The sequence below is a fragment of the Symphalangus syndactylus genome, chromosome 13, assembly GCF_028878055.3.
Source record: "Symphalangus syndactylus isolate Jambi chromosome 13, NHGRI_mSymSyn1-v2.1_pri, whole genome shotgun sequence".
Classification (NCBI taxonomy): domain Eukaryota; kingdom Metazoa; phylum Chordata; class Mammalia; order Primates; family Hylobatidae; genus Symphalangus; species Symphalangus syndactylus.
This window is the reverse complement of record NC_072435.2, coordinates 119,514,787-119,541,875: the sequence shown is the minus strand read 5'-3', so window position 1 is coordinate 119,541,875 and position 27,089 is coordinate 119,514,787. Positions and strand designations below refer to the sequence as shown.

At 44.3% G+C, this 27,089-nt stretch overlaps 1 protein-coding gene and 1 pseudogene across 2 annotated transcripts in view; one reads left to right on the top strand and one right to left on the bottom strand.

Annotated features, from left to right (window-relative positions):
* Nucleotides 1-27,089, bottom strand: part of ATP6V0A2 (ATPase H+ transporting V0 subunit a2) — a 50,032-nt gene that overhangs the window by 15,727 nt on the left and 7,216 nt on the right. For both annotated transcript variants that reach the window (XM_055237975.2, XM_055237976.2), the window contains exons 3-13: nucleotides 24,155-24,252; nucleotides 21,828-21,965; nucleotides 20,363-20,451; nucleotides 18,740-18,866; nucleotides 12,796-12,878; nucleotides 11,144-11,237; nucleotides 9,506-9,718; nucleotides 1,520-1,670; nucleotides 1,118-1,254; nucleotides 668-855; nucleotides 480-570 (exon numbers count right to left, since the gene is read on the bottom strand). In XM_055237975.2, coding sequence (XP_055093950.1) covers nucleotides 480-570; nucleotides 668-855; nucleotides 1,118-1,254; nucleotides 1,520-1,670; nucleotides 9,506-9,718; nucleotides 11,144-11,237; nucleotides 12,796-12,878; nucleotides 18,740-18,866; nucleotides 20,363-20,451; nucleotides 21,828-21,965; nucleotides 24,155-24,252 — 1,409 coding nt within the window. The remainder of the gene's footprint in view (nucleotides 1-479; nucleotides 571-667; nucleotides 856-1,117; nucleotides 1,255-1,519; nucleotides 1,671-9,505; nucleotides 9,719-11,143; nucleotides 11,238-12,795; nucleotides 12,879-18,739; nucleotides 18,867-20,362; nucleotides 20,452-21,827; nucleotides 21,966-24,154; nucleotides 24,253-27,089) is intronic.
* On the top strand, nucleotides 24,967-25,409 carry LOC129460344 (large ribosomal subunit protein eL27-like; annotated as a pseudogene).

Sequence of the window (27,089 nt, the reverse complement as noted above, 5' to 3'; positions counted from 1 at the left end):
GCGATCCGCCCACCTCGGCCTCCCAAAGTGCTGGAGTTACAGGCGTGAGTACTTCCCCATTTTCTTTCTACTAACACTTTTCCCATTCCAAACAGCTACCCCAATAAGCACCACAATAACCTCACGCTTCCTTTCAGCTCTAACACTCCATACCATTTCTTTCGAGATCAAGGTTTTTAAAAGTTCACATATACGAGGAAGAAATGTAGGAAATGGCACACATTTTGGGGCTACTGAAGTGCCACTTTTAGCCAGAGGAAAATAGGTAGGACACATGACAGAACGCAGCCCTGGCTCTCTGAGGACTTCCTCTGACCTCACCCTCCCAGTGTCCAGGACTGGGATGCACAAGGACTAATGAGCACCTCCCGCTCAGGGCAGCCTGAACCCTGCTCAACAATCTAGAGAAACTTGTGGCGCCCGAAGCTAGGTGGCACCACAGAGCATCCAGAGACAATGACAGGGCGTGGTGCACTCACAGGATCAATGCCAAGGGGATAAGGGCCTCGGAACACTCCAGGAATGCTTGGATCCAGCTGCAAAATGCTGTTCTGCCTGACGACGCTGTCGCTGTAACAAAAAGCCGAGTGAGGAGGCTGACCTGCGAGGAGGAAGGTCTAGGAAACATGCTTTCCACCCAGAGCATCACCAGCTATGGGACACTTACTTCCAAAGCACCATCTTCTTATGCTCTGCGGGTGGGTGGCTGGAGCTGTACATGGCCGACACGTTCCATCTGGAGCCAAACAGGTTGACTGACTTTGAAAAGCAGTCATTGTAGATGAGGCCAGTGTACACTGAGAACAGCCCCATCAGCAGGAGGATGTACCGGCCATTAAAAAACATCCTCATGATCTGTGAAGGGTAAGGCGGGGGGATCAGAATATGGTTACTGGAGGGTGTCCATGTGACAGCTGTCGGTGTGGGCACGACCCTCACCACTCACTTCTCAGAAAACAGCCTGGCCCCGCAGACATCCCTGTCAGCCACAGCTGACAGGCCACACACCTGCCCAGCACAGCCGCAGCCGACAGTGAACATCTAAGAGGTGTCTCTCTTTCAGTCACTGCTAATGCCACCTAACCAGATATATGAGCTGGAGTGTTTATATTTTTACCTCTTGTGACTGATTTAGTCTGGGATGATTTTCATTTAACACCAACAAGAGGGCAAATAAAAACATCACAAAGCCATGTCCGAAGTCTCCAAACATCACAGCAAATAAAAACGGGAAGGTGATGATGGTAAAGAGAGCTGCAGAAAAAAGGGAAAGAGATTTCTGATTCACAGCAAATATGGAAAATCTGAGTTCATTCAAACACAATGATACATAACGATCTTGACTTTCACCAGAATTCACAAGATAGGATTGTGTGGTTACATTTAAAACCTTATACTTTTAAATAAGATAGCAAAAAAGTAGTGGTCAGCCTCTCTTTCCAAATATCTATTCCATTCTTAGAGCAAGAATGCAGCAATGCCATTGGAAATAGGGGTATTTACAAATCAGACTTCCAACCTGGATTGACTTCTCTGTAGCTTCCAACTCCATAAGCATCCACGATGTTCTGAAATCCCTCGGTGAATTTGTTGGTGCGGATCCGAGTGGGGGGTGTTTCTTTTGTGGGGATTATATTCATGAATGAGGGGATTGTAGCACCACTCTCTCTCTTCCACATAAACAAGGAAAGGTAAAAAATTACTATCCAAGAAGAAAATAACTATCCATATTCAATGAATCTGGGTTACTGCTTTGTTTTTTGTTTTTTTGGTGGTGGTGTTGTTTTGTTTGTTTGTTTTTTTTTTTTTTGAGACGGAGTTTCACTCTTGTTGCCCAGGCTGGAGTGCAATGGTGTGATCTCGGCTCACCACAACCTCTGCCTCGCGGGCTCAAGCGATTCTCCTGCCTCAGCCTCCCTAGTAGCTGGGATTACAGGCATGCACAACTGCCCGGCTAATTTTGTATTTTTAGTAGAGACGGGGCTTCCCCATGTAGGTCAGGCTGGTCTCGAACTCCCGACCTCAGGTGATCCACCTGTCTTAGCCTCCCAGTGTGCTGGGATTACAGGTGTGAGCACCGTACCCAGCCTTGGGTTACTGCTTTGGCAATGCTCTGTGTGTGGCTTTGGTGCAGGATTAATCTCCACTCAACAAGGTCAAGAGCAGCCAGAGGGGCTGGAGGAAAAGTCCATCTGTGAGGAAGCAGGGGCTTGGCGAGGGTGGCACTTGGGGGCTGTGGTCTCCAAGAAGGAAGGGTGAGAGTAGGACTGAATGCGCCGGAAGTGAATGGGGGCTGGGGAATGCGAGGCACATGGGTATGGAGTCGGCTCAGTCACTGACAGAAAACCGACACTGAGTACTTTATCTCTTAAAAACAGTGAAGAAAGAGGAAGTTTGAGACAACTGCAATATACTTAATAGAAAAATGAGAAAGGCAAGAATAAACCAAAATGTCAACATGAATTCTATTATGGCAAAATCATAAATATAACTTTATCTATCAGTGTTTACAATTCTTCTGAAATGCATTATATTGATTTATAATGAAAACACTTTTAAAATAAGGTAAACAGGTTATTGCGAGGATAGTAGATTTTCTGGTCAAAATAAGTCTTTCTTTCTTTTTTTTTTTTTTTTTAAAGAAGGAGTCTCGCTCTGTCACCCAGGCTGGAGTGCAGTGGTGTGATCTCGGCTCACTGCAACCTCTGCCTCCCAGGTTCAAGCGATTCTCGTGCCTCAGCCTCCCAAGTAGCTGGGATTACACTGCACACCACCACGCCTGGTTAGTTTTCGTATTTTTAGTAGAGACGGGGTTTCACCATGTTAGCCAGGCTGGTCTCGAACTCCTAACCTCAGGTGATCCGCCCACCTCGGCCTCCCAAAGTGCTGGGATTATAGGAGTGAGCCACTGCACCCGGCCAAAATGTGTCTCTTAAAACGCACGCATGTAATGGGGTTCTGGGGAAATTCTCGAGGGTGGCACAGCTTTGAATGTTTCCAAGTCCCCTTCAGAACAGAAAGTGCAACCAGCTAGCAAGACCTAAAGCCTACGGATGGCATTTACAGCCAAACCACGTTCCCACAGTCCCCAAAATACAAATGGGTGAGGAAACCACCAACAGCTACAAGACCTACCCAGCAGCCTCCACAGCAGAGGATGCAAGTAAGCAATGTGGCCTCCAAGGGGCCTGGGCCAACACCCAAAATGGCCAGAAAGATCCTCCCTGGGAAAGCAGAGGAGGCCAAACCACAAAAAGCAGCTGGAACTGGGAAGAGTTCTGTCCAGTCCAAGAGTAGGCGACAGCACAGGGGTCATGGGCAGTGAAGTCTGCAGGGGTTGGGGCGGGGCAGCCCAGTCCCTAAACTCATGGCACTGACCTGCCAGGGCCTCCTCTGTTGAGGGGCCACACGCTGAGGAGAAACTGCTGGGAGTGAGATCAAAACTGAGCAGGACAGGAACGAAAGAGAAAAGACAGAGAAGTCCACAAGAGAGACACAGAGGACATCTCAGATCCAGGACCCGACGTGTTTGCATTCGGTACACAAAAAATAAAAAAAGAAAAAACCGTGAGTGAGGTTAGGTACGCTATCCTGAACCTGCCGCCTTCTAAAAGTTCCTTGAGTACCATAAACATCTGCCAGAAAACTAATTTCATGTAAATATACATTTTTTTTTTTTTTTTTAGGGTTTCTTTTTTTTTTTTTTTTTTTATTATACTTTAGGGTTTTAGGGTACATGTGCACAATGTGCAGGTTTGTTACATATGTATCCATGTGCCATGTTGATTTCCTGCACCCATTAACTCGTCATTTAGCATTAGGTGTATCTCCTAATGCTGTCCCTCCCCCCTCCCCCCACCCCACAACAGTCCCCGGAGCGTGATGTTCCCCTTCCTGTGTCCATGAGTTCTCATTGTTCAATTCCCACCTATGAGTGAGAACATGCGGTGTTTGGTTTTTTGTCCTTGCGATAGCTTACTGAGAATGATGGTTTCCAGTTTCATCCATGTCCCTACAAAGGACACGAACTCATCATTTTTTATGGCTGCATAGTATTCCATGGTGTATATGTGCCACATTTTCTTAATCCAGTCTATCGTTGTTGGACATTTGGGTTGGTTCCAACTCTTTGCTATTGTGAATAGTGCCGCAATAAACATACGTGTGCATGTGTCTTTATAGCAGCATGATTTATAGTCCTTTGGGTATATACCCAGTAATGGGATGGCTGGGTCAAATGGTATTTCTAGTTCGAGATCCCTGAGGAATCGCCACACTGACTTCCACAATGGTTGAACTAGTTTACAGTCCCACCAACAGTGTAAAAGTGTTCCTATTTCTCCACATCCTCTCCAGCACCTGTTGTTTCCTGATTTTTTAATGATGGCCATTCTAACTGGTGTGAGATGGTATCTCACTGTGGTTTTGATTTGCATTTCTCTGATGGCCAGTGATGAGGAGCATTTCTTCATGTGTTTTTTGGCTGCATAAATGTCTTCTTTTGAGAAGTGTCTGTTCATGTCCTCTGCCCACTTTTTGATGGGGTTGTTTGTTTTTTTCTTGTAAATTTGTTTGAGTTCATTGTAGATTCTGGATATTAGCCCTTTGTCAGATGAGTAGGTTGCAAAAATTTTCTCCCATTGTGTAGGTTGCCTGTTCACTCTGATGAGTAAATATACATTTATATTGCTTGTGTAATAATATAGAATTTTCTTGAGCAGGACAGGCATGGTGGCTCATGCTTGTCATCCCAGCCCTTTGGGAGGCTGAGACAGGAGGGTCACTTAAGCCCAGGAGTTCAAGACCAGACCCCGTCTTTTGTAGAGACCCCATCTCTACAAAAATATATAAATAAATAAATAAATAAATTAGCCAGGCATAGTAGTGCATGCCTGTAGTTCCAGCTACTCAGGAGGCTGAGACGAGATGGGAGGATTGCTTGATCCCAGGAGTCTGAGACTGCAGTGAGCTACGACTGTTACCACTATTCTCCAGCCTGGGAGACAGAGTGAGACCTTGTCTAAAAAATGAATTTCCTTGAGCAGCTAAGCATCTTCACCATGTTCCATAAATCTTTATTTTTTTTTTAAAGCTCCGCCTCTGGGGTTCAAGGGATTCCCGTGACTCAGCCTTCCAAGTAACTGGGATAACAGGCATGTGCCACCATGCCTGGCTAATTTTTTTTCTATTTTGTATTTTTTGTATTTTTAGTAGAGACAGGGTCTCGCCATGTTGGCCAGGCTAGTCTCAAACTCCTGGACTCAAGTGACCCGCCCACTTCAGCCTCCAGAGTGCTGGGATTACCAGCGTGAGCTACCGCATCCAGCCTCAAAAGTCTAATTTCATTTAAAAGTGAGCAAGAGGAGGGAGAAGCCCAATCTTACATAAGGTCATAAGAAGAAAAAGGCCAAGGAGTAGAATACCAGCCCCATAGACAGTGAGAATATGCCAGAAAGAATGTCCACAAAACAGATAAAACCATTGTAACTTACTGTTTCAAAAGGAGTTAAAAGAATTAAAAAAATAATACCAGACAGGAAAAAGCACCAGGAATCAGATTTTAAAAGACTCAGAAATGAGGTAACAGAACTCAAGAAGGAATTAGGAAAAAAAGAAAAAAATTATTTCCGAAGTAAGACAAAACTAGAAGGAACACAGACGTGAAGAACCCTTCCTCATACTGCCATAAGAGAAACAGAAGGCGCGAAGAGGGAAAATCCTACAAATCAAAAAGAAGTAACGAAAGACAAAAAGGATTCAAAGGAAAATGACAGATACTGAAGATAAGCAAAGAAGGTTCCACTGAAAGATGACAGGAGGTCCTAAAAGAAGAAAACCAAAGCAAGACAGTAGAGCAAATACCAAAAACTATAATTCAGGAGAACGTTTATGAAATTAACAAAACCACCGCCAAAGACTACATATTGAAAGAACATACAGAAAGACCACATTAAGAGACACATTCTGGGCCAGGCACGATGGCTCACGCCTGTAATCCCAGCATTTTGGGAGGTCAAGGCAGGTGGATCACTTGAGGTCAGGAGTTCGAGACCAGCCTGGCCAACATTATGAAACCCCGTCTCTACTAAAAATACACACATAAAAATTAGCCAGGCATGGTAGTGCAGACCTCTAGTCCCAGCTACTTGGGAGGCTGAGGCATGAGAATCACTTGAACCTGGGAGGCAGAGGTTGCAGAGTGAGCCAGTATCATGCCACTGTACTCCTGCCTGGGCGAAAGAGCCAGACTCTATCTCCAAAAAAAAAAAAAAAAAAGAGAGTGAGAGAGACACACATTCTGTAAAATCACTGTTTGTTTGTTTGTTTTTGAGACGACATCTGGCTCTGTTGATCGGGCTGGAGTGCAATGCAGCCTCAACCTCCCAGGCTCTAGCGAACCTCCCACCCCAGCCTCCAGAGTAGCTGAGATTACAGGTGCATCACCACATCCAGCTAACTTTTGAGTTTTTTGTAGAGATGCGGTTTAACCATGTTGCCCAGGCTGAAAATCACTGGTCTTTAAAGAAAAAGAAAAGATATTTCTTTTTCTAGACAAAACAAAACAAAAAACTAAACTAAAAACGCACATGAATTACAAGGAAAAGAAAATTAGATTAACATCAGGCTTTCTGTTGGGAGCAAGGTGCCAGAACAAGATGGAGGAACATGTGTAAGATACTCAAGGGGGTAAAAAATGAGCCTGGAATTTTATTTCCAGAAAAACTCACTCCCAATTATAAAAAGCAGCAGACAGCCATTGTGATCAACTTGAGAATTCAGAGAACATGATTCTTGCAAGCCTCTCTGAGGCTTCTCTAGGGAATGAGCTTCAGGCAGCCAAGTGACTAGAGAGACATGAACCCAAGAACTGGGATCTGCACGCTGGAGGCTGGGATTCCCCGCTTCCGCCTGGCACAGCCTGGCGGAGTTCTACATGTGAGACCCCTGTGTGCCTGATCAAATTCAATCTTGGTGACAGAAAAAAAAGGCATCCTGCAGACACAAGCTGACTACCAAGGCAACTGTGAAGAGGTGTGGGGATGCAGGTGATGAGCCAGCTTTCACCAACACTGGAGAATGTCTCAGTCACCTACTTATGGAGAAAAATAACACAGGACAGGACAGATGAGGAAAGCGGAGACAGGGACTATGAGGAGTAAGAGGTGGGCTGAGAGCTCAGTACCCTTGATGGGAAACCAAGAGTCGGTGCCCACAAGCGGAGCAAAGAACAGCTATGCAGCGGGAGGTGGACACGTGGTCACTGAGACCTTAATACGCAGCTCTCAAGAGACCCCAGTGCGTGTGCATGCAGGAGGCAGCAGAAGCAGCACCACGGGCTCAATCTGAATCGAATGCAGCCCCCTTGAAAGTTACAAAGCAGCACACACACCACATATGACAGGAGTACTAGTCATGCCCCTCAAACTGACGTCACCTCAGTAAAAGAAGAATCATCTGTGTTTATCTCTCAAATAGGTGGTTCCTACTCTAAATAACAAAATACTATTTATGTGTTGCTGTCTTTCTCAGCACTGGGTATTTCATGTTTATGTCATAATGAACGTTATATTTTACATTTGTATCATCACAGAATTATGTAATGAGACAAGGTTACATAACCAAAAAACTCATGAAAAAGGTGTTCCCTTAACTGTCACTTGAAATATGTAAACCTGTTCTTTCCATGACCAAAAACTGAGTTTAATGTAGAAGAAAAACCTCACAGGAACATGGAAGAATTACACTATAACCTTGCAGTGGGAAAAGCCTGTGATTCAAAATCTGGAAGGTGTAAGAGCAAAGATGGATAAGTTCAACTATATTTAACAAAAAACTTCTGCATGGCCAAAACAAACAAACAAATAAACAAACAGAAACATCCCAAGTCAAAAGACGAGGGACAAACTGGGGGAAATATTCTTACTGGTGTCACAGACCAGGAGCCAACAGAAATTGGTAAGAAAAAGGCCAACATATTGGCCAGGTGCAGTGGCTCACGCTTGTAATCCCAGCACTTTGGGAGGCCGAGGCGGGCGGATCACGAGGTCAGGAGATCGAGACCACGGTGAAACCCCGTCTCTACTAAAAACACAAAAAATTAGCCAGGCGTGGTGGCGGGTGCCTGTAGTCCCAGCTACTCCGAGAGGCTGAGGCAAGAGAATGGCGTGAACCCGGGAGGCGGAGCTTGCAGTGAGCCGAGATCGCGGCACTGCACTCCAGCCTGGGCGACAGAGCGAGACTCCGTCTCAAAAAAAAAAAAAAAAAAAAAGAAAGAAAGAAAAAGGCCAACATACGATAGAAAATGGCTACAGAATATGAACAGATAGTTCACAAAAAAAAAGAAAATTCAAAAGGCTCTTTTTTTTTTTTTTTTTTTGAGACAAAGTTTTGCTCTTGTTGCCCAGGCTGGAGTGCAATGGCGCCATCTTGGCTCACCACAACCTCCACCTCAAGCGATTCTCCTGCCTCAGCCTCCCAAGTAGCTGGGACTACAGGCATGTGCCACCACGTCGAGCTAATTTTGTATTTTTAGTAGAAATGGGGTTTCACCAGGTTGGTCAGGCTGGTCTCAAACTCCTGACCTCGTGATCCACCACCTCGGCCTCCCAAAGTGCTGGGATTACAGGCGTGAGTCACCGCGCCCAGCCAAAAGGCTCTTAAACAAAAAAAAAGGTATTCCCCCCTTCACTCATAATGAGAGAAATACAATAGCTGACAACATCCATCAAAATCGGTCCAGTAATTCCATTTCTGGGAATTTATCCTACAAATAGATTTGAGATCATAGTGCTATTTGTAAAAGCGGAAACTACCTAAATGACCAGAAAACTAGTTAAATAAACCATGGTATGCACACAACAGAATATTAAATAGTTATAAGAAAAATACAGAAGTTTTATTAAGTGAAAAGAATAGTATGAATAGTGCCCTTTTGTGAAGAAAAAGAAAGAAAAATAATATCTACTCCTATCTGCTTATCTACGGTTAAGAAACTCAAATAAATAACAGAACTGAAGTAATGATTATCTTTGAGTGGAGGAAGTGGACAAGTAAGGCTATGGGGTGGGAGGAAGCCACTGCACTGTCTTTCATATTCTTTTATTTCTTTTCACTTTTAAACCATGTGAATGAATTACTTACTCAAAAGAGCAATTTAAAAACACATGTACTCACATACAGCTTTGAATGACCAGCTCACCATAATTTCAGTTCAAAAACAGAGCCAAGGCTGGGCGCAGTGGCTCACACCTGTAATCCCAGCACTTTGGGAGGCTGAGGCAGGAGGATCACTTGGGGCCAGGAGTTTGAGACCAGCCCGGGCAACACAGCAAAACCCCATCTCTATTTTAATTTTTTTTAATTAATATTTAAAAAAAACAAAAGAAGAGTCAACACACTGCATTCTCATTACTCTACGAAATTCTCACTTCCTTTTTTTCTCTGAATTTATCGGTTCCATCAGTCTCTCTTCTGTTCCTGGCAGAGGAGAGGAAGGCAGCCTTACCGAGCCCTCCTCCAGTGCCCGGCGCAGGTCCTGCAGATCCGCCTCAGGACACCAGACCTCAGCAATGAGGCACTTGTTGGTCACGTCAAAGCTGCACATGTTCAGCATGTGATAAATGGCCTTCATTTTCTTCACCTGGATCACACGGCTGTAGACAGACTCGGCGGCTTTACATAGCACTTGCCTCAAATAGTCCTCGGTTTTGTGCAGTACCTGGGGAAGAACAACAGGGGCTTTCAGTGGAGTGGGCATGTTTTTGTTTTTGTCCACCTGGCACCCGACTTCCGTTAGAGGACTTTCTCCACATTGACAGAGGATCATTCCAGGCACCTGCCTATCCTGGTGGCAGCTAAGGGAGCCATTCCTTCCTTCTCCCTGCCCCTAGTACCACTCGGAGGTGGACAGAAAAATCTAAGCTCAATCAATCAGATGCCCTCTTTTGGGAGGTTGCCTCTGGAGAACATGACCCCAGGGCACAGGAAATGGTTAGACGTCATCGTCACTGCAGCAGCGTGATGGCCTACCAGGGTCCAGCAAGCTCCCTGGGTTCCTACCCATTCCCAAGCTTGGCCTTGCCCCGTCAACCCTGTGAGCCACCAACGCCCATCCCATCCTACCAAGAAATCCTCTCGCTTAACTGAGTCAGAAGGACACTTCATGCCAACAAGAACCCTCACTGTCATCAAGAGAAAAATGAATTTAAATCCTACTGGTAAAATAATGCCCTCACCATGTTAACTGGAGCTGGCTTGTCTTTTGTGATCAAGAATTACAATCCAGACTGGGGGCAGTGTCTCATGCCTGTAATCCCAGCACTCTGGGAGGCCGAGGCGGGTGGATCACGAGGTCAGGAGATCGAGACCAACCTGGCGAACGTGGTGAAACCCCGTCTCTACTAAAAATACAAAAAAATTAGCAGGGTGTGCTGGCGCATGCCTGTAATCCCAGCTACTTGGGAGGCTGAGGCAGGAGAATTGCTTGAACCTGGGAAGCAGAGATTGCAGTGAGCTGTGATGATCACACCACTGCACTCCAGCCTGGCAACAGAGCATGATTCCACCTTAAAAAAAAAAAAAAAGAATTACAATCCAGGCTGAGCATGGTGGCTCACACCTGTAATCCCAGCACTTTAGGAGGCTGAGGTGGGCGGATCATTTGAGGTCAGGAATTTTAGACCAGCCTGGGCAACATGATGAAACTCTGTCTCTACTAAAAATACAAAAATTGGCCGGGCGTGGTGGCGCGTGACTGTAATCCCAGCTACTTGGGAGGCTGAAGCAGGAGAATCGCTTGAACCCAGGAGGCAGAGGTTGCAGTGAGTTGAGATTATACCACTGCACTCCAAGCCTGGACGACAGACGGAGACCCTGTCTCAAAAAGAAAAAAGAATTACCATCCAACATACCAAAGGTGACCACAGAATCTTTTTTAAAGCCTTGTCATTACTACTCAGGTTCCTAACAGGTTGCTGAAATAAAACTTCCATGGGAAGGAGGCAGGGAAGCAACGTTCCAGTCTCACTAGAACATCTTGATTTGTCTACGACCAATATTATCTATGCTAAAAAAAGAGAGAAAATATATGTGTAAATGTTTGACAGCCCTCAGATAAAGAGGCATCCACTTCCAGCTTACTCACAGTGTAGAGATCTTGGATGCGAGTGTTCAGCCCCTCCTGGATCTCCCTCCGCTCCTCGGCTGTGTTTGGATAGGGGTACACGTGGCAGTGGTAGCTGGAAGACAGAGTTGAAAATGCTCTCACATCTGTCAGCACTAGAACTAAACACGTTCACCTCCCTGGCACATCTTCTGGCAAAACGGAATGAAAGCAGCCGTTTGGGAGACACGGGTGCAGATGCAGGCATTCGCCCTTGGTCGGGCCGTGCATACAGATGCTCAACAAGCACCTGCTGAGTGAGACAAATTTGGCAAACTCCCTCTTGGATCCAAATTCCACTCTTGCCCTCAGTGATTCCTGGCAGCTCATTCCCAATTCCAGCTTCCTAAAATTCAACAATACCCTTGGGCTGGGAATCACTGAACAGGTTTAAACACAAACACAAAGACACACACAGACACACAACAGACACACACAGACACACACACACACACACACACACAAACAAAAGGAGAAAAGAGCTCTGGCTTCCTAGCAATTGCCTTTGACAGGGTCCGCAGTCTCCCTGGCTCCTCTCAGGGCCACTCGGCCACTCGGCGCCCAGACTGCACAGGGGAATTCCGAGCTGTGTCCCCAAACTGCAGCCATTCCCGGACCACCTTTATATGTTAACACCATACCTTTATTTTTCTTTAAGTTCTGCCTTTGAAAAATTAAATACCTATTCTAGCCTTATCCTAAGCAACAATATCTGTGAAATCATGGGTTTGCTGAGCTGAGTATAGTTTTTTAATCTGCAGTAAAACAAATATCTATCTATGAAAATAAAAGGTTTATCCAGGTGACACCTGACATTACTTTCTATTCCACCAATTGAGAACCTAATTCTAGTAAACAGAAAACGCCCAAACCCCCACTCCACCCTGCAAGAAACAAGGCAAGCTGAGTTCTCCATGGGTGGAAGAAAGCAAAGGGGTGTTCTTTTGAGTTTTCTGACTTTGTTTGGCTTTTGCTTATGTTCCCATTTGCTGACAGGAGTAAGTCACAGATTATTGTTGTACCACAACTCAAAATTACTGATGGCTTATGCCGAACTGACATCTTTTACCTGATCATCTCATTTAGTCCTAAAAGACCTGTAAGAAAGCAATCACTCTCCCTTTTTACAGATGAAGAAACTGAGGCTTGGTCACTTGTCCAAGTGAGTCCAGTGAGAGAGCAACACAGGGAGGCTCTGCATCCAGACAGGCCCCTGAGTGCCCCCTCCTCACCACACGCCACACGCCACACCCCTGCCCCAGGGTACCCAGGACAGAAGAGGTGCCACATGCTCAGTGATGACAGGTAAGCCTGACGGGTAGCTCAAAGCAACATGAAGTCACAACATATAAAAACTTCATTCCTTTTTCAACCAATCTGAAGCCCTGATCCCCAAGGGAAAAAGTCCATTCTAGGAATATTATTAACACAGTCTCTACTTTTAAATTATCTTAAGTAATGCATTGGTAAGAGAAATGACAAATTAAATGCTTAAGAACTTGGCAGTGCAGCAAAGAAATCATATAACAAAAACTAGCAGCCACTCTATTTCTGACTCCAGAGGGATGTTGAAGGAAAACTAGAGGTGATTTAATATAAAGACATAAATGAAATGAAATGTTTCTTTTCCTTACCAATCACATATCTTCTTAACCTTGTGGCCAATCTGCTCTCCCCAAAAGGATATTAAAAAGACATACCATTTTATGACTTCCCCCTACAAAGAATGAATAAGGATAAGTGTTACCTCTGCGTGTATAAACTTCTATAACTTCGGCAGCTCAATCACTGTCAAAGCGTTCATTCATTCACTCATTCAATACAGTCAATCCTCCTTATTTGAGGATTCTGTAATTACAAATTCACCTACTTGTAATAACAGCCCCAAACCAATCCACAGAGCACTTCCAGTCACGTGCAGAGCAGCCAAAAATTTTAGGCACCCGACACCCACGTTCCCAGGTAAAGTCCAACAAGGTGACGCCCTCCCTTCCCATCTCTGCTCTCAGACTATCACCAAGTGTCCTTTTCAGAGTCTGTTTGGTGTCATGTTTTTCACACTTCTGTGCTTTTTTTGGTGATTTCACGGTATAAACGGCCCCGAGTGTAGGGCTGAGGTGCAGTCTGGTGTCCTGAGCACCAGACAGCTGTGATGTGCCTGACGGAGATGTGGCGTGTGTTAGGGACACTTCGTTCAGGCTCGAGTCACAGAGCTGCTGGCTGGGAGCTCAATGTAAATGACTCAACTCCTGTACTTCCCCTAGGAGCAGTGAGTTTTTCCATAGTTGATAATTCAGAGATTTCAGTGACTTTTTTTTTTTTTTGAGACAGAGTCTCTCTCTTGTTACCCAGGCCAGAATGCAATGGCACAATCTCGGCCCACCGCAACCTCCACCTCCTGGGTTCAAGCAATTCTCATGCCTCCGCCTCCCGAGTAGTTGGGATTACAGGCATGCGCCACCACACTCAGCTAATTTTGTATTTTTAGTAGAGATGGGGGTTTCTCCTTGTTGGTCAGGCTGGTCTCGAACTCCTGGCCTCAGGTGATCCACCTGCCTCGGCCTCCGAAAGTGCTGAGATTACAGGCATGAGCCACCATGCTCAGCCCTCAGTGACTTTATGAAGCATAACTACTGTAAATAAGAATCACCCTGTATTTACAAGTATCCAACAAAACAGAATTCTATAAAAACTGAACAGGCACTATTATAGGTGCTAGGGATACAGCAGTGAAGAAAACTGACAAAAATCCCTGACCTGGGAGGGGAAAGGAACTTAAACTTATATTCAACTTGACAGCGAAAGAAACAAAGAAAGTACGCCAGGTAGAGGTAAGTGCTATAAAGAACAGACGCAGGATGAGGAGATGGGAGGGAGGGAGGGTGAGCTTGGGCACTGTGATCTCACATAGGATGGGCAAGGAAGATCTCCCCGAGAAGGTGACATCTGAGCATAAAGACGAGCAGGTGAGCTTCAAGTCAGGGTAAATGGAAAAAAAAAATATGCAGGATGCGAGGACGCAAGCCCCATGTCCACTGGGAGAAGAGACTTCCAAGCAGAGGAGTACACACAGAAGCACAGTCAGGAGACTCGAGGAGGCCAGCACCGCTGGGGAGGGACATAGTAACACAGCTCAGAGAAATGATGACGGCCACAGGCCCATTGTGCGGCTCCACAGGGCTTTTGCTGAGGAAAACAGGAAGCCCCTGGAGGGTCTTGAGTACAGGAATGAAATGATCTGACTGTGGTTTCCTGTGGATCATTCTGGATGCCAAGAGAAGAGACCAGGCTAAGGCAGAGGCAGGAGCAGGGGCCCAGCCAGGCGAGGCAGGTGCGGGACGAGACCTGGACCAGGAGGGAGGTAGAGCAAGGAGAGGCGGCCAGACTCTCTGTTTAGAAGACATGGCCACCAGATCTGCTGAGGGATTCAAGTGAGACACGAGAAACAGAGAAGAGTGGGGAGAAACCCAGGGCTTTCAGTCTGCGCAGTGAGATCAATGGGTCTGGAAGGGCAGGTCTGGGAAGAAAGATCAGATGTTCAGTTTTAGACAAAAGCAGAAACAGTCTTCCAGATACTTAAAAGGAGATACGGAGTAGACAGACATAAAAGTCTAGTATTCTGGGGACAGGTCCAAGCTAGGGATATATACACGTGGGGCATGGTATTTAAAATCATAAAATTATGTGAGATCCTTAAAGGCAGAAAGAAGAGAGAAGCTGTCCAAAAATTGAGCCCTGGGCCCAGGGAACAGGTGCACCGACTGGGGAGCTACAGCACAGCATAGGCAGGCGGTGGTGGGAGGGAGGGGATGGCAGGAGGAGGAGATGGAGGATGTGGCTGGGAGAATGAATACAATGAATAAATAAGTCAGTTAACTGAGCAACCCACTAGACACACTGAGGATAATGGAAGCCGACTTCACACTGTCAGAAAAGAGTTAGAACCAGGAAAAAGAGCCTGGGAATGGTAATCCCAACACTTCACGAGGCCAAGGCAGGAGGATCGTTTGAGCCCGGGCCTGTAATCCCAACACTTTGCTGGGCAGAGGCAGGAGGATCGTTTGAGCCCAGAAGTTCAAGACCAGCCTGGGCAACATAGTAGTGTGTCAAGGAACACAACCACTTAAGGCACAAGGCAGAAGAAATGCCACACACACAACAGAAAAACACAATCTATACAACCGAAGAAAGCGCCCATGTCTAGCTTTGATGCAGAGAGAATGGTCAGCACTTAGAAACACCAATGGGGGAAAATGGCTAAAAATAGTCTCTAAGGTCTGTAATGACTTCAAGAGGGTCAGACATTGAACCCGAAAGACACTAAACCTGACAGTATAAACAAATCCTAGAACCTGAGTAAAAGTTACCAGATAAAATACCCCTATCTTACCCAGAAAAAGACTGAGAGAACACACTTGGCATGTTAACAGTGGCTCAGAATAGGAGACTGTGAGGGACTTCTTTTTATTCTTGTTTTCTACATTGTTCCCAATTTTCTATAATGGACATGCATTTTCTTTATAACCGTGGGGACGGGGATTGTATTTTCAAGATACACATCTATCCATTCTCTGTATTCCTTCACAGATGTTCACTGCCCTTTAACATACTCCATAAAAATTTGGCATAAGAGGCCAGGCATGGTGGCTCACGCCTATAATCGCAGCACTTTGAGACCAAGGCGGGCAATTGCTTGAGGTCAGGAGTTCAAGGCCAGCCTAGCCAACATGGTAAAATCCCGTCTCCATTAAAAATACAAAAATTAGCCAGGAGTGGTGGTGTGCACCTGTAGTCCCAGCTACTTGGGAGGCTGAGGCAGAAGAATCACTTGAACCCGGGAGGTGGAGGTTGCAGAGGCACAAGAGAACTTACAAATTCTATTAAAAAATTTTTTTAACTTGAGTAAATGCTCTGCATGAAAATTACTGATATTTTCTCTTAATAAAGAAAAAACTCAAAAAATATGTAAATGCTACTTCAGAACAGTTTTGATCTTAGTTTTAATCATCAGCTTGAAACAGAAAAGTCATCAAGGTCACAAGTGAAGGATAATTAACAGATGGTCACTGGCAGTTACAAAAGCCACAAAAAAGTAGAAAATATTACAGGTGTGTGGTTAATGAAGGGCTTAACTGATTAGATTTCAAATGGATTAGATTTTTATTTTAGAAAATCAAAAATAAATCACAGGCTGGGCACAGTGGCTCATGCCTGTAATCCCAGCACTTTGAGAGGCCGAGGCGGGTGGATCACCTGAGGTCAGGAGTTCAAGACCTAACTCCTGATGGTGTTTCAATATGGTGAAACCCCGTCTCTACTAAAAATAAAAAAATTCGCCAGATGTGGTGGTCTGCGCCTACATAGTCCAGCTACTCGAGAGGCTGAGACAGGAGAATTGCTTGAACCCTGGAGGCAGAGATTGCAGTAAGCTGAGATCATGCCACTGCACTCCAGCCTGGGCGACAGGGTGAGACTCCGTCTAAAAAAGTAAAAATCAATCAATCAATCAATCACAGCCAAATTTCTCTTTTTGTGTCAAAACTACTATGAGATGTATATTAATCTTAGCCAAAATTCCTGAGGCCAACCTAGAAAAAAAATAACAACCTTTCCTCAAAATTAAGAAAACCAAGTTCCTTTTCCACCTTTAGTGGATCAGCAGTTCATCCTCATTTAAAGCAACAGTTATTTTTACTTTGAAGTTTAAAAAACAGATATCCTAAGGGTGATTATGACTCTGTCTCTCCCCGCTGCCTCCACCCTCCCTTCTGAACCATTCAGCCCCACAGCTGTTAGGTATGTACATGGGGATGGATGGGGTTGGGGGAGAGTAACTGGCCCACAGCTGTAAATGTACGTGTGCATGTGCTTTTGTGTGTGTCCCCAAGCTACTCTGACACAGCTAAGGAAAAGCAACCCCTCAGTAACAATGGGCACACCCAGAAGCCCATCTTGGCTTCAAAATACCAAGATTTGCAGTAAAAAAAAAAAAAAAAAAAAAAAAACAGCCTCCTTGAAGAAACAGTTGATTCCAGAGCTGTGTGAGAGGAATTGCAACATGCATCTGGACATCCTGTTGTACAAACAAGTGCTCAAAAAGTGATGCGAACGTGTAAAATGGATATAAAAGCCAGCCTGAATGGATTCCAACTGGCCAAATCTAGGAGAATGTGAATATCAAAATAAATAATTAAAGGAACAGGAACCCATCAAATAAAATAGGAAGTAAACGAGGAAGCTGAAAACCTGATGAAGAATGGGATATTTACAGTTTCAAACACAAAAAAAGAGTAACTTCACAGCGCAGTCTAAAGAGAAGTGCCTTAATCAAGTGATCAGAGCGACCATGACCAGTAATGGAACTAATCAAGTGATCACAGTGACCACGACCAGTAATGGAGCTAATCAAGTGATCACAGTGACCATGACCAGTAATGGAGCTAATCAAGTGATCACAGTGACCACGACCAGTAATGGAGCTAATCAAGTGATGAGAGCGACCATGACCAGTAATGGAGCTAATCAAGTGATCAGAGCGACTATGACCAGTAATGGAACTAATCAAGTGATCAAGGCAACCACGACCAGTAATGGAATTAATCAAGTGATCAGAATGACCACAACCAGTAATGGAACTAATCAAGTGATCAGAATGACCACAACCAGTAATGGAATTAATCAAGAGATCAGAGCAACCATGACCAGTAATGGAGCAAACAGAAATGTGTGGCACCTGATGGCACAATGAGAAGAACGCAGCCTCACTTCAGCAACGCTCCTGCCAGAGACACATGACCTTAGTCAAATCATGAGAAGACACCTGAGAAACCCAAACCCAGAGACAGGCTACCAAAAAACCTTGCAGTATTTTAAAATGTCAAGTCACAAAAGCCAAGGAAAGTCTGAGAAACTGTCCCAGAATGAAGGAGATCAGAGAGACAGGACAGGCCTGGCACGGTGGCTCATGCCTGTAACCCCAACATTTTGGGAGGCCAAGGCAGGAGGACGGCTCAAGACCAGTCTGGGCAGCATAGTAAGATCCCCATCTCTATCAAAAATAAAAAGTTAAAAAAAAAAAAAAAAAAAAAGCCAGGTGACAAGGCTCACACCTGTAATCCCAACACTTTGCGAGGCTTTGAGAGGCCTACGTGGGAGGATCGCTTGAGGCCAGGAGTTTGAGACCAGCCTGGGCAACACAGCGAGACCCCCTCTCCTTAAGAAAAAAAGAAACAAAGTTTAAAAAAAGAGAGAGACACAACAACTAAATCCAACACGCGATGCTAAATTACATTCTTTGCTTTGACAATACTAGGACAACTGGCGAAACCTGAATGAGATTCAAGGTTCAGGACGTAGTAATGTATCTACATTCATTTCCTGACTGATGGTCATGTGATGGCAATATAAGACAATGTCCCTGATTTCAGGAACTATATACACTATACATGGTTGAAGAGATAAGGCATCAGGTTAACAACTTATTATCAAATGGTTCAGGAGAAAAACATTCTTTCTACCATATCTCCAACTCTGCTGTTAGTCCGTCATTGCTAAAAGGTGATGGTGACATTTACTCACTGTTTCAGGGTCTTCGAGAGATTCATCCAGTTCTGCATAGGACATAATGGTGTACCCTTTGCAGACTCTCCACAACATTTTTTCAAATGCTTCCACTTTTCCTTGGTTAATTAGGCCAGACACAAATCTGTCAGACAATAAAGTCAACCTGTAGTCAACTGAAAGCAATAAATGTTATCAAACTACATTAAGAGTGATGAAGACTTCATTTCTACCAAGTGGTGAAGACATCCTGAGAGCCCTCCAACTGCAAAACATCTCAGGTGCTAGGCAGAATATTTTTGAAACTTCTTTTTAAAGGTACAGATGAGCTTGTAATAAAGAGAAATTCTTGGCCGGGCGCAGTGGCTCATGCCTGTAATCCCAGCACTTTGGGAGGCCGAGACGGGTGGATCACAAGGTCAGGAGTTCAAGACAGCCTGGCCAAGATGGTGAAACCCTGTCTCTACTAAAAATACTAAAATTAGCCAGGCGTGGTGGTGGGCACCTGTAATCCCAGCTACTCGGGAGGCTGAGGCAGGAGAATTGCTTGAACCTGGGAGGCGGAGGTTGCTAAAGCGCCACTGCACTCTAGACTGGGCGACAGAACAAGACTCTGTCTCAAAAAAAAAAAAAAAAAAAAAAAAGAGAGAAATTCTTGGAATCCAAAGGGAAAACAGGACCTCACAGCTGTCCTGATTATTACACTGAACCCCATATCTTAAGGCCTTGAGTTTAAGGCCAGCATGGGATGCAGGAGCCAGGCACTGGGTCTAGATAAGGTGAGCAGATACAACTGACTCCCCTCTCCAGCTGGGACTGCTCCATGCACAAGAGCCATACCTTCAGTGAAGGGGTGGACCAGAAAAAAATCTACCTTGCAAAGGAGCCTGGAGCCTGCATGTAAACTTGTTTATTTCCGTTTTGGTTCTAGACAGAGGGAGAAGTCTTCCCTAAGAATTTATAACCACAGGTTAAAATTCACTCAGGTTTGAGGCTTAAATTCACATTCCTGGCACAGTCAAAAAACAAATCAACAAAAAATCCCAATGCTAAGAAAACTATAAATGATTTCAGGTTGACAGAGCACTCCCAGGTACCTGACAAATGTCAAAACAAATTCTCTCTGGAGGAAAACATCCTCAAACTAAATATCACTGAATTCTTTCAGATCAGAAACTGTGAAATATGAGTTCATAATAATTTTAAAAATCACAAATCGCACGAGGAAACAAATTACCATTAGTTTCAGTAGGCAGAAAGAATAAACAGCAGCAGGAGATCTTTAAAGTATGATTAATAAAAAAAACTAACCAACTCGGTTTAGCCACCAAGTTTCTACTAGACAGGATTTGATGCCTGAATGACCAATTGTTTTAGGCTTATAGAAGTAACACTGAATCACATAAATGTTGTTTCTTTCTAGCTCATTTACCACAAGAAGTTTCCATTGTATTGAGTAAAAAAGTCAATACAGCTGAGTAATTCAGCTCAACAAGTATAGGAGTACAGTGTTTTCTTAAACACTATCTTTCATTCAACCCTAGGCTTTAAAATGGTCTCCATTCATCCCCTCTATGGAGCTCATCTGCCTTTTACAAGAAGGGCAGTATGAAGCCTGACACCCCAGGCCTTGTCACCTACCCCAGTTTTGCTCCCAGTCTCTGCATACAGCTGTAATCCAACAGAGAATCGCTCTCTAAGGAAGGGAATTCTTCATAAGTGGGTTCAAACTAGAAATAAACATATGAAACCAAATGTGTCTCATTAAAAGTGACACTTTATTTCTCATGTCAAATTTTCAAACAAGTGTAGGGCATCCTAACTAACTACTTAGATCTGGGTGCAAAGACTTCTAAGGTAACTTAGATCTATAACTCAATTCTCATAAATGAAAAGATAACTTCCCCATCCTTTATTTGTAAGCCACTTGAAGACATTTACATAAAAGACAGTTATAATTTAGTTCATTGCCTTCATCCAAGATAGAGTAACTTTATCAAAGGTCACTATTATATCAAGTGAAACTAAGTTTTGAACAGATGCACTTGTCTCTTCTATACTTAGCTCCATAAGGTGCTACTACATGGACTATTCTTTATTCTTATAATTTTTTTTTTTTTTTTTAGATACAGGGTACAGGGTCTCACTCTGTTGTCCAGGCTGGAGTGCAGTGGCACAATCATAGCTCACTGCAGCCTCAAACTTCTGGGCTCAAATGATCCTCTCACCTCAGCCTCCTTGGTAGCTAGGACTAGAAGTTTGCACCACCACACTCAGCTAATTTTTTATTTTTTGTATAGACAAGGTCTCATATTAATTCTATGTTCAGGCTGGTCTTGAACTCCTGGGCTCAAGCCATCCTCCAGCTTTGGCCTCCCAAAGTGCTGGGATTACAGGCGTAAGCCACTGCGTCTGACCTAGTCTTAGAAATTATAGATTATTCTTTTACTTCCTTTACTTAGCAATTTGGAAAAACTAAATTTTAGAGTTCAACATCCTACATTCAATTTTTTTCCCATGCTCATAAAAATCTTTTTCAACCACAAACTAAACCATTTTATAAATATTTAGTATTGTAATTGCTAAAAACAACCAACACAGGAAATGGCTCTTAAAACTTTATTTAAAGTCATATAATCCAACTGAAAAATAAAACCAAGGTTTAAATTTAATCTCTTAAGTCTGGGCGCAGTGGCTCACTCCTCTAATCCCAGCACTTTGGGAGGCCGAGGAAGGCGGATCAACTGGGTCAGGAGTTTGATACCAGCCTGGCCAACATGGTGAAACCCCATCTCTACTAAAAATACAAAAAATTACAGGCGTGGGGCGGGCGCCTGTAATCCCAGCTACCTGAGAGGCTGAGGCAGGACAATCTCTTGAACCCAGAAGGCAGAGGGTGCAGTGAGCTGAGATTGTGCCACTGCACTCTAGCCTGGGCAACAAGAGCAAAATTCCGTCTCAAAAACAAAACATAAAATTAAATAAATAAATAAATTTAATCTCTTAAAAAAAGCAATGTATCTATATGAACTAATAGCAAAATACACAGTCTATGGGAATGAGATTTTTATAAAAGAACTGTATTTCCTCATGAGCTGTTCAGTACCTCAACGTTGCGTTTCACAAAGGTCTTTGTCACTCTCAGCATGTGAGTATACTCTATCAGTTCCAGCAAGTTTTTCCTCAGTTTCTCCTTGTTCTTAGTGACTTCTCTCAGTTCAACCTCGAGCTTCTGCAACTGCTCCTAAAACAAAATAATGGTTACTTAAGAGAGTAGTAATTAGTTCCAAGTGTGATTCCAATCATCTTCATGCAATATACCAAATACAGTGGGGTTTTTTTGTTTTGTTTTTTTTCTTTTCTTTTTTTTTTTTTGAGATGGAGTCTCCCTCTGTCGCCCAGGCTGGAGTGCAGTGGCACGATCTCGGCTCACTGCAACCTCCATCTCCTGGGTTCAAGCGATTCTCCTGCCTCAGCCTCCCCGAGTAGCTGGGACTACAGGTGCACACTACCACGCCCAGCTAATTTTTTTTGTATTTTTAGTAGAGACAAGGTTTCACCATGTTGGCCAGGCTGGTCTTGAACTCTTGACCTCAGGTAATCCACCTGCCTTGGCCTCCCTGTCTCTACTAAAAATACAAAAAAATTAGCTGGGCATGGTGGCATGTGCCTATAATCCCAGCTACTCAGGAGGCTGAGGCAGGAGAATCACATGAACCCAGGAGATGGAGGTTGCAGTGAGCCAAGATCGTGTCACTGCACTCCAGCTTGGGCGACAGAGCAAGACTCCTTCTCAAAGTAAATAAATAAATAGGCCCATTTATTGTTTCATATTAATTCAGGTAATTTCTGTGAAGTTCACGCCACATATGAGCTAAAACATTCCGGAGGCTGTGATGAGCATGAGACCCCCAAGAATGGCCCTCGTCTCTAACCACAGGTGCTGTCATTTCTCAGATTTCCTTTGCTTATTCATATCACACATCAAAGACTCTTCCTCTTTAAGTCTACATTTCCTTTTTTTGCAACACAGAATATATTTAGGTAATCTTTTCTAACTTATTTTCCTAGTCTCTAGCATATGAGTTTCTATGCACTCACATTTACACAATTAATTGAGGATAAAAATTCATGAGAATCGGCCAGGTGTGGTGGCTCACACCTGTAATCCCAGCACTTTGGGAGGCCAAGGCGGGTGGATCACGAGGTCGGGAGTTCAAGACCAGCCTGGTCAAGATGGTAAAACCCCGTCTCTACTAAAAATACAAAAATTAGCCGGGCATGGTGGCACGTGCCTATAATCCCAGCTACTTGGGAGGCTGAGGCAGGAGAATCACTTGAACCCAGGAGGCAGAGGCTGCAGTGAGCCGAGATCGCACCACTGCACGCACTCTAGCCTGGGCGACAGAGCAAGACTCTGCCTCAAAAAAAAAAAAAAATTCATGAAAATCTTTAATAATTAGTTACATTCTAAACATCCTTAAAAATACTTAAGTATTAAAATAACAGAAGCAAAAACCTGTAAAGTAAATCACTGAGTCAATGAAAACTTGTATTCAAACAAATCACTTAACATACTACATTCATTACTTCTGCTTTGCCTTACAAGCACTGCACACAGTCATCACTATGTTTGTAATTACATCACAAGCGACCCATCGAACAGGCCAAGCCAGATGACTGCTGTTACTCATCTGGTTGGAGAGTTCTCTCTGGAGTCTCCTGCACCAAGTGCTGAAAGACTTCCTCCCAGCTAAACAAACCGAGGAGCCCTCAACTGAATGGCTTCAGTTACACAATGATAATTGTTTTAGAAGAGTTATTAAGAGCTCCAGCCTACTTCACAGGGTGAGGAACGAATTCATGGAGGATACTAATAAACAGCACAGGTGAGTGTTCTCACTGGGGACACGTGTATCCCCAGCACACCAGCCAGGGAACTCAGGGTGACAGAACGCTGCTTGCTGCCCACCCGAGACAACCCACAGACTGCATACCAGCTTCCAAAATTTAGAGGGGAAGGGCCAGGGTAAATGTGGGAGGACTGTGAAAGCACACCACCGAAGCCTCAATTCCTTGCACAAGAAGAGGCAGCTAAGGCATGGGTGACCCTGGGATGAGCTTTCTGAAACAGTACAGGATCATGAACCAGGCTTGATAGCCTGATTCTTGTTGCCTCTGTTCACCACCACCTGGAAAGGAAGCATATGCCTTACACTGTAAAAGAAAACGGAATTACTGTTAAAATTTATCACAGATAATCTATTACTGAGGGTTAATCATAATAGCGGTCTTTAATCTCTCTGCCTAGAGAGATCACCATCTTCCATGGTTTTGAGAAGAAAGGCAGAAAAGCATTAGACAACATGAAATAAGTAAGCAAGCAGCCCCTGAGATCAATGGCTGCAAACAGCTTCGTCAAAAGCAAGTTACCTGCATTTCTAGAACCTGTTTTAGGGGTGGCGCAGGAGGGCTGGCCTCTCCTTCAGGAAGGGGAATATCAGCTCTATTAATTTCCTGTACCAAATACACTGTGAAAATAAAAGTTAAACAATTAGATACTAAAACGCACTATAAGACATTTCAGTCAGAAACATTTTGAAGCCCAACCTTTCCCAAGCCATCTAAAAATCAATGTCTAAATGCACAAAAATCTTGCTTGTTCCAACTGACTTATTGGTCACTTTTTGCAACCTTGTTTCCAAAAATAATGCTGCCTAGAGAGATCTGCATGCAGTGACAAAATAAGCAACAACCTCTTCTATTTCTTAGTGACTTAAAAAATAAATAAATACAATGAACAACAACCTGGATAAACCTTTTCTGAAATTCGACCCCATTTTTTTCATTTCTAATATTCTAGTTAAAGAACTTTTGAGTCACAGCCATCTCTACATCTGCAGAATGAAGCAGAGGTTAGGGGCGCACCTGGAAGTGCAGGAATTACCCAAGTGTTAGCCCTACAATAGCCCCTACGGGAGCTGGCAACATGATTTCTCGCAGATGCCCTCAGAAAGAAAAGGGCATCCATCAGTCCAACAAGAAAATCACAACCACTACCAGGAAACCCACCCAGCACCAACAGCCAAGCTCTCTTGCAGCTCCCAGTCAGCCCTGAGGCTATGGCTGAGGACAACCTGCACTGCTTCACCACTGAAATTAAAAACTAGATTCAGAAGCCTGGCTGGGTTATGCAGTTGCTGCCATCTGCAGCCTGGGGGGCTAGTATCAGGGCAGCCCTAGAAATGGGCAAGTTCATGAAACCTGGGAAAATGGTGCCAGTCGTGGCCGGACACTACTCTGGACACAAAGCCAATCCTCATGAAGAAAACTGATGATGTCACCTCAGACTACCCCTGCAGCCATGCTCTGGTGGCTAAAATAGACCATTATTCCCACAGTGACAGCTGCCATGGGCAAGAAGATTACCAAGAGGTCAAAGGTCAAGTCTTTTGTGAAGCTTTATAACTATAATGACCTCATGCCCACAAAGTACCCTGTGGCGATCCCCTTGGACAAAACCATCAGGTCTTCAGAGACCCTGCTCTTAAATGCAAGGCCCAATGGAAGGCCAAGGTCAAGTTCAAAGAGTGGAACAAGACTGGCAAGAACAAGTGGTTCTTCCAGAAGCTGTGGTTTTAGATGTTTCTTGTTTCAGTCATTTAAAAAAAAAAAAAAAAAAAACAAACCCTAGATTCATGAAACTAATAGTACACAAGCCAAAATTAACTACTTTATTTGGTTTATGTTCTCAATTCCATGAAGCATCCCTTTCCTTAGGCTAAAAGTCACAATATCTGTTAGTCATTATCAGGCCTAATATTTAGAAGTGTTACTAACTGGTTTACAGAGAGAGAGAGGCAGGTAAAGAAGTAAGGAGGAAAAACAAAAAGAAACAGAAAAGAAACTGTCTTACCAAGATAGCAAAGGAAGCACTGCGTCTAAGAGGTTTCTAGAAATGAATGCAAATTGTTTTAACCAATTTATACTTCAATTTATTCTTTTTTTTTTTTTTAAGACACAGGGGTCTCACTATGTTGCCCAGGCTAGCCTTGAACTCCTGGGCTCAAGAGAGCCTCCCGCCTCTACCTTCAGAGTAACTGAGACTATAGGCATGTGCACCACCATGCCTGGCGTACACCTAAATTTCCTTGACAGGTCCTTTTTCACTGTTTTAAGTCTGCATTCTTATGGGGTCATACTCTGCTGCCCAGGCTGGAGTACGGTGGTGTGTCATCCTGGCCCACGATAACCTCAAACTCCTGGGCTCAAGCAATTCTCCCACCTCAGCCTCCCAAGTAGCTAAGACTACAGGCACATGTCACCATGCCTGGCTAATTTTATTTTTTGTGGAGAAAGGGTCTCAGTATGTTGCCCAGACTGGTCTCAAACTCCTGGACTCAGGTGATCCTCCCACCTTGGCCTCCCAAAGTGCTAGAATTACAGGCGTGAGCCATCATGCCCAGCCCTGCATTCTCTTGAAACAGTTTAAGCTACAGGAAGTCCTGGATATACCTAATGTGTTATCACATTTGCCCTGCCTTTAAAAACCTCATTCTGAATACACCATCTATCCAATGACTCACCCAGGTTGCAAAGACAGGAATATGGTGCCACTAACATACATGAGTCAATAACTAGGACCTCAAGCAATATGAATAGGACTAGATTTCAGATGACTAAAATTTCCTGTTACTCTTAAAAATCCCCACTTTAAAAAAATAGGCCGGGCGTGGTGGCTCACACCTGTAATCCCAGACCTTTGGGAGGCTGAAACCAGCGGATCACCTGAGGTCAGGAGTGTAAGGTCAGCAGAGAGAAAGGAAGAATAGACCCAAAGTCAGGTGAGTAAGTTTATTGAACCTGCCGGCTGCTCCACCACAGAGGAGGCAGCCCTGAACTTACAAAATGAGGGGTTAATACGGGGGAGAGAGACCCTGGGGTCGTTTGTTGGTTAACTTTGCCATGCATCACCTTGTGACCTTTACGGTAGCAGCCAGATGAAGGAACTTACAGGAGGCTGTAGGCAAAGTTTGTTTAGGCTTCCCACAACCTCCCCCTGTGCGGTCCGGATGGTTTGTAATTGTGTTTTGCTTATCGCAGGAAGGTCTGATAAGTGAAGTTTGCTGGCTTCACCGGGGCGCCTAGATAAGGGCTTAGAAATGTAAAGGGGCTCAGGGGGAGGGGTGGGCAGCACAGAGAGGTTTGGGGGAAGTGTTGGCAGTACCAGGAAGCTTTTTTGGGGCGGTTTGTCCCTAACAAGGAATTCAAGACCAGCCTGGCCAACCTGGTAAAACCCCGTCTCTACTAAAAATACAAAAATTAGCCGGGTGTGGTGGCACGCACCTATAGTCCCAGCTACTAGGGC